The sequence below is a fragment of the Pipistrellus kuhlii genome, unplaced genomic scaffold (assembly GCF_014108245.1).
Source record: "Pipistrellus kuhlii isolate mPipKuh1 unplaced genomic scaffold, mPipKuh1.p scaffold_m20_p_7, whole genome shotgun sequence".
NCBI classification, from domain to species: Eukaryota; Metazoa; Chordata; class Mammalia; order Chiroptera; family Vespertilionidae; genus Pipistrellus; species Pipistrellus kuhlii.
Window position 1 is genome coordinate 25,504,154 of NW_023425573.1, and position 7,543 is coordinate 25,511,696.

At 56.1% G+C, this 7,543-nt stretch overlaps 1 protein-coding gene across 3 annotated transcripts; it reads left to right on the top strand.

The window, feature by feature from the left end:
- The first annotated feature begins 378 nt into the window (after positions 1–378).
- PTMA (prothymosin alpha) lies at positions 379–5,034 on the top strand. Of its 3 annotated transcripts, none has more exons than XM_036420654.1 (5): positions 386–620; positions 3,180–3,251; positions 3,457–3,553; positions 4,056–4,129; positions 4,301–5,034. In XM_036420654.1, exons 1-5 carry the CDS (start codon positions 576–578, stop codon positions 4,346–4,348), a joined length of 336 nt encoding a protein of 111 aa, XP_036276547.1. In that variant the 5' UTR covers positions 386–575; the 3' UTR covers positions 4,349–5,034. The 3 variants fall into 3 exon arrangements, with proteins under 3 accessions (XP_036276549.1, XP_036276547.1, XP_036276548.1); XM_036420655.1 differs by having other exon boundaries at positions 388–620; positions 3,460–3,553; XM_036420656.2 differs by lacking the exon at positions 3,457–3,553 and having other exon boundaries at positions 379–620.
- Positions 5,035–7,543: the final 2,509 nt, after the last annotated feature.

Sequence of the window (7,543 nt, forward strand, 5' to 3'; positions counted from 1 at the left end):
CGCCACCTCCTCTGCCCTCCCCCTCCTTCCGCGGGGAGGGGTGAAGGGGGGCTGGGCGGGCAACTTTGCCGCGCTTTGGCTTTTGGCGTCGGCGGCTCCAGCAAAACAGCGGCGGGAGCGCGCGCCCTGAGCTCGCGCGCGCGAGCCCTTCCCCCGCGGCCTCGGCGCCGCTGAGACCCAGCAAACTGAGGCCCTGAATGACAGAGCGACCCGCGATTGCGCAGCGCGGGACGCACCGAGGCACTGCCGCTTTAAGCACGCTTGCCCATTGTTCAGATTGGAGCCAATGAGCGAGCGCCCGCTCCCTAAGCTTAACCAATAGCATTTGGGTAAGGTAGGCCGGGCGCCGCCCACTAATCTATATTAAAGGTTCTGGCGCCGCGTGAGTCCCCCACTGGCTGCTCCGAAAAGCCATCTTTGCATTGTTCCTGTGGCTTCCTCTCCGCTCGCTGCATCCACCTCCTCCGCGCGCCTCCTCCCCCGCCGCGGACTCCGGCAGCTTCTTCGCCAGAGTCCTCCAACTCTCCCGTTTTTTTAAAAAAATCCTCTGCACAGGATCACCGGCGTGCCCCACCATGTCAGACACGGCCGTGGACACCAGCTCCGAGATCACCACCAAGGTGAGCTGGACGCCGCCGCCCGCCCCTTCGGGGTTGGCGCGCTGTTGTCGCCGGAGCTGTTCTTGGCGCGCGGCGGTTGGGCTTTCCTGAACCCGCTGTTGCTGTCTCCCGCGGAGAGCTAGCTCGGCCTAGGCCCTCGAGGCAGCCCACTCTTTGTGTGCGGGGGAGGGGGCGGGAAGTGCTGCGGGCAGACGTGATGCCGGTCGTGGAGCGGGCGGGCCACCCTCGGAGACTCGGGGAGGGCGGGAGCGGAGGCTGAGGGGCGCGAGGAAAGACTGCTCCTCGGCTCTGGAAACTTGCTGGACTCTCCCGAGCAGTGGCGGGAGGAGAGGGGCCCAGCCAGGGGGTCGCCGGCCAGGCGGGCGCACGGAAATAACTTTGAAACTCCTGTGCGTTTGGAATCGGAAGCGTTGGGGGGGGCGCGTATGCGGGCTGGCCGCGGGAAGTGGCCGCTCCGCGGTGAGCGCCCGCCGGCGGCGCTGCTCTTTGTTTGGCGTGAGGTTGCCTCGTTTCGCGCCATGCAGCGGGTCCGAGGCTTATCTGCGCAGAGCTCTGATAAGCGGAGTGGGAGGCGGGCCGTCCGCGACGTCAGTTTTCTCCGCGGAGATGTTCGGTCTTATCCTCCCTAGGTGTGGGGAGGCGGGGGTGGACGTCCTCCCGGGGCCAGTGCGCCGGGAGCCTCCCGGTTTTCGTACACCAGCGGAGCCGGGCTTGGAGGAGAAGCCCACGCGCCGGAGGGAGGAAACAGAAAGTGAAGGAGCTGCGCCCCGGGGCGACTATGGGCGCCCCCCGCGGCTGCCGGGAGAGACCGTGCGCGCAGCTCCTCCCGGGGCGACGCGGCCGAACAAAAGCTGCGGCCGCAGGTAGCCCGCTGTGGGGTCGTGAGGGGCGCCAGGGTGGTCGGGATCCTGTGCTGCGGGATCATTGCCGCCTCGGTTTTGAGGTCCTGCGCGCTTGGCGCAGCGGGGCTTGTGCGCGCCGCGTCGGTCCCTTGCCGGCCCCGGGAGTGTCTCCGCCGTTGGCGGGAGCGCGACCCTTTAAAGCGGACCAGGTTTTTTAGCCCTCGGCGCTGGGCCTCGTCTCTAACGGCCCCGAGTCACCTTGGCGTCTCCTTAACCCTACTGCCCCTGGCGTCACCTCTGGCTCTCCCCAGGGGAGACTCTCCAGGCAGACGCAGGCTTGCGACCGGCTTTCTGAAGAGGCTCCCTCCGACCCGCTCTGGGCACAGCCGGAGCCTGGTTTAGATGGGAAGGTTGTCCCTCCGCCGTGCGGGCGTACGCGCTTGCTTTCGCCCAGGGTGGTTTCCCACCAGAGGCATTTAATAGCCGGGTGGAGCGCGGCCCTGACGGCCTCGGGGCTGCGATACCGAAAAAGCCCGGCACACTTTGGGGCGGCCTCCCGCGGGACTTTGCCCGCCAAATGCAGAGGCGCAAAACCCCGCGTTTCTAGTTCTGCGGGGCGGGGTGTTGCGCAGTCGTCCGGAGCCCGGAAAGATTGGTGCACACCTCAAGCGCGCGGCGGGGCCAGCGCAGCCCGCCGGCGACGCGTCTCCAGGGTCAGGGGCACACTCGGCGGCCCCGGGCCACGTGCTCTGCGCGCGCGGTGCGTGCGGAGCCCGCGCGCAAAGCTCGCCGGGCGGGGGCTGCGCGCCTGCGCAGTGCGGCCTCCCCGCCCCCACTCGTTCCCTAGGGCTTCAGCCGCCAGGGGGCGGGAGTGGGCAGCGCCCAGCCGGGTCGGAGTGGGGCGGGCCGGGGCAAACCGGGCCGACAGGTGCCCCGAGGCCACTTTCTGGACGTCGCCCGGGGCAGCTCGATGCCTGTCTGTTGGCGGTTGGCCCAGCCGCACTATATGGAAAAAATTACGGGGCTTCAGGGCGTCCGCAGCGGCACTGCCCTTTGGAATGCCGGCCGTCTCGCTCCCCTGAGGTGTTCGGGGTGGCTAGAGGCATTTGGGGCCTAGGCACTGGTTACCTTAGCCCAAACCCGTTTCCAGACAACGATCTGCGGCCCCCTGGGATAGCTGTCAGATATAGGGAGCTCGGTGGAATTTGGGTTTTTTCAAAGGCCTGAGCTTGCCAGGTCCTAGACTGGCGGCTTAGGGCTGGAGCTCTACTGCAAGGACTCTGGCTGCGAGGCGGCCTCCTCAGTTCTGCCTGTTAGCTCCTTCCCTTCCTGGGTTAGTCCACCCCCGGAACTCCCGAAGTGTTAGGGTCCTCCCTCTGCCTTATTTATGGTGCATACCTGCTGCCTTCCCAGAAGGACTTGGGAGAGGCGGAGCTTCCTCTGGCTGGAAACAAGTCTGATGAGGGCGTGTGAGTTCCCTGGGCTAGTCCACCCAGTCAGACGGGTTTGGGGCTGTGGTGCCACATGGCATTTTAAGTGTTTCTCAAGGACTGAAAAATCGGACGACAACCTGACCACAGACAGACTGTATTTGTGGTCTTTTCTTCCGCTGGGTCCATGTGTTAAGTGCGGCGCTTTTAACTTGGGCATCCAATTAGCACTGTAATACCTGAAGTCTAGGGCCCATTAAAAGACTTTTCCTTCTTCCTCTTTGAAGGACTTAAAAGAGAAGAAGGAAGTTGTGGAGGAGGCAGAGAACGGAAGAGATGCACCTGCGAATGGAAATGCTGTGAGTGCCCACCACTCTCAATACCCCCTAGCTGCTCCTGGCGGGAAAGTTCTCTTCCTGGGCTTAGTCCAGAGTCGGGGAGGAGGCTGGACAGTGTTGTGTCAAGTCACCTGGTGTCTCTTCAGGGGTAGAAGTGTATTGGGCAGGGTTTGGGGCAGCAGTGATGCTCTGTCCTAGGTAATAACCTGGTATGTTTTCTGTCGAGGAGAATGAGGAAAATGGGGAGCAGGAGGCTGACAATGAGGTAGATGAAGAAGAGGAAGAAGGAGGGGAGGAGGAGGAAGAGGAAGAGGAAGGTGATGGTGAGTAGCCTTGTCTGCCTCCTCTTCTGGGGGTACCTTTCCCTGGTTTCTGTCACAGGGGGAGGAGTTGGCTCCCAGAGTGGGGGCCAATGTACTACCTACAACTGGATTCGTGCCTGTGGGGTGAGGGCCTGCCTTGTTTTAGATTAAAGCTGTGCCTCAAACTGTCTCACCCGATGGAGAGTTCCCCTCCACCCACTGATCTGTGTGGGTCTGGCCTCTAGGTGCATCTGCTTGCACTTGCACCTCTGGGTCCTCTCACATCTGAAGACAAGTGCCTGCATGGGTAGTATGGGTACTCCAGCTGCTCTCTCAGGCAGCTGGGACACTACACCTGGGAAATCTGTTACTGGGAGAGTCCTTAAGGAATGCAGTCTAGTTTTCCATTTTTCCTGCTGCTTTCCCCTAAGTTTTGGGTCCCACTGGGTGGAAGGGAGCCAAGACCTTCCCTGGTTGGTTGGTTTCTGAAGGGTTGTGGTTCACCGGGGGTTTGATTGTCCAGGTGAAGAAGAGGATGGAGATGAAGATGAGGAGGCTGAGGCAGCTACAGGCAAACGGGCAGCTGAAGATGATGAGGTGGGTTCTGGCTTTTGAGGACAGGGTTGGGGTGAGGGAACTCGATTGTATTTGGTGCTGGGTGTTTCTGAGTTGCTCTAAAGGCATCTGGAACTATCAGCAGGAGCGGAGGCAGTTGGTGGGTGGGCCCAGTGGGTTGAAACGGACCTTAACAATGTTTTTCCTGCTCAGGATGACGACGTTGACACCAAGAAGCAGAAGACTGATGAGGATGACTAGACAGCAAAAAAAGGAAAAGTTAAGGCCTCCGTGACCTATTCACCCTCCACTTCCCGTCTCAGAATCTAAACGTGGTCACCTTCGAGTAGAGACTCCCGCCCGCCTGCCCCCACCCACCGCGGGCAGCGCCACCTGCAGATGACACGCGCTCTTCACCGCCCAACCAAAACCACAACGTGAATTTGCAACAGGGGAGAAAAAAGAACCAAAACTTCCAAGGCCCTGCTTTTTTTCTTAAAAGTACTTTAAAAAGGAAAATTTGTTTGTATTTTTTATTTACATTTTATATTTTTGTACATATTGTTAGGGGTCAGCCATTTTTAATGATCTTGGGATGACCAAACCAGCCTTTGGAGCATTCTCTGTCCTACTTCTGACTTTACTTGTGGTGTGACCATGTTCATTATAATCTCAAAGGAGAAAAAAAACCTTGTAAAAAAAGCAAAAACAACAACAAAAAAACAATCTTATTCCGAGCATTCCAGTAACTTTGTGTATGTACTTAGCTGTACTATAAGTAGTTGGTTTGTATGAGATGGTTAAAAAGGCCAAAGATAAAAGTTTCTTTTTTCCCTTTTTTTGTCTATGAAATTGCTGTTTATTTTTTTTGGCCTGTTTGATGTATGTGTGAAACAATGTTGTCCACAATAAACGGGAATTTTATTTTGCTGAGTTGTTCTAACAAAGCTCTGTCTCAAGCCTGTTTTTTCTTGTTTTGGTTTCTTGAAATCTGGGGAGGGACAAAGAGATGGGAGATGATCTTGAACTCAGCTCCAGCTCTTGATTGGGGAGGGATAGGGGTTGAAGTCTGGGCATCGGTGTCTTGGGGGCGCTGGACTGAGGAGCTGAGGGGAGCTGCTTACCAGGTTTGTCTCCTGGTGATAACAAAACCCTTTTCCTGGGACCACATTATTGGATGCTAAGTGAACCTGTGTGCCCTGGAAGATGTCTAGGGCCTCAGACAGGCACAGACCTGGCTGCACAGCAGTGTAGCTACCATTCTGGATGCACTCTTCCAGTGAGACAGCTGGCCTTCCCCTGAATAGGCCTTATTGGATTTGTTAGCTGAGCGGCTCCCCCTAGTGGTGGTAGGTGGCACCTTGTCCCTTAGGATTTAATTTCCAGGGCAGTGATGCACCTTGTCCTCATTCTGTAAGCTCTGGCCTACAGAAATGAGTTCCTTGGTTAGTCTGGCAGGCCATCCTGCCCTGTGAGCATAGCTGAAAATGATAGGTGGGCCAGTTTTGACTAACTGGAGGAGGTGTGCGATCTCAAGTTCCAGGCCTCGGAGGAAAGGTGATGGTTAGGAGCCCACCAAGAATCTTCTGGGGCCTGTTTCCTAGGCTGGGGTCCACGTGAGCTTTAGGGACAGAAGTCTCCTGTAATCCAGTGAGGGAGGTTTTGACAACCCAGCTGTGGAGATACAGGGGATAGGGTGGAGGCTGCAGGACATTGCCAGATCTAAATATACTAATCCTGATTTCATCTGTGCCTCCTTTGTCTCTCCTGAATAGTCTTAAACATCTCTGGGTTACAAGTGAAATACTTGTTTTGGGTGAAAGAAAAGCACGATTTGCCCTAACCAGTTTGGCTCAATGGATAGAGCGTTGGCCTGCAGACTGAGGGGTCCCAGGTTCGATTCTGGTTAAGGGCATGTACCTTGGTTGTAGGCACATCCCCAGTAGGGGGTGTGCAGGAAGCAAGGAGGCAGCTGATTGATGTTTCTCTCATTGATGTTTCTAACTCTACCTCAATAAAATACATTTTTTAAAAAAGTGGGGTTGAGGGTGGGGTACATGACTACTCCCCGCGGGCCCCCCCCCCCCCCCCCTTAGCCTGGAGTTCAGATTTTGTAGGGCTAGGTGTGGACAAAGATGGGTGGGGGACTGAAAAGTCATGTACCCTCCCTACCCACCCTGCCCCTTCTAACACTGGCTATGTGGGGGGTCCTTTTCTCACCTTGGAATGGGGGCACACTGCTTTGTCACAAGAGTCTCTGGGTCTCCAGCCTCTTACAATAGGAGGAGACATTGAAGGGGGGAGGGGGTATTTCATCCACACCTCACACTGGGGCCTGGGTTAAGGGGAGATGCTGGAAGGGAGAGAAACAGGCACACTTAAGACATCTAGGGTAAAGCATCATGATTCAGAGATGGATTGGATGTTGGAGCCCTTCCCATGGAGGATCCCCAGGCTTTGGCCTGAGCCCTTGAGCACAAGAAGGAGCCATTTACCACAAGGAAGGGGGGCAGAGATGAAGGTCTGGGGGTCAGGAGAGAGACCAGGACTGCACCAGAGTAACAGGCCTAGGTGTGAATTAGGCAACCCAGTGCGAGGGCACAGCGAGAAGAGACAAGGCTCAAGTCACACACCAGGGACCATACCAAGCTGGGCACTGCCCCTCCTAATATAGAAAAACTGAGACCAGGACCTCCTCTCGCTCTTGACTATCCTGTGCCTCACCTCCCTTGCTCACCAGCCAAATCAGCCTCTTATGTCCACAGCAACCTTGGTCCTCCTTTATAGCCTTTGCACTTGTTCCTGCTACAGGTATGTCTGACTTCCAGACTTCTCATGACTCACTCCATGTTAGGTCTCAGTGCCAACGTTATTTTTCCAGACGCCTTCCTTGGTCCCCAGAGTAACAAGGCCCTTCCCATTTCTGGCCCTCCGTTGCAGAGCAGTTCTCACAATGTGAGCTTATATATTTACCTGCTTGGGTGTTTTAGCCCACTGAGGTCAAGGGCTACTTCTTTAAAGAAAAATAAAATAAACACACACACACACACACACACACACACACACTCACACACACACATATACACACACACAGAGTGGGGAGATTATTATGACCACCTGATGTTTGCAGGCAAATTAGCCATACACTGCATTGTATGGGATATGGAAGCCAAAGGTCTGTTCGAACACCTTTGCTGTCTGCAGTTACCAAGATAAAACATCTCCAGTTCGCACAGGAACACAAGGATTGGACAGTCGAGCATTGGAAAAAAGTCACGTGGTCCGATGAATCACATTTCCAGTTGCATCATACAGATGGCAGAGTGAGAATTTCATGAAAGCATGCACCCTACATGCATGAGTACAACCCTTCAAGCTGGTGGTGGCAGTGTTTATGGTTTGGGGCATTTTTCCTGGCATTATTTGGGCCCTTTAATTCGTGTGGAATAACATCTG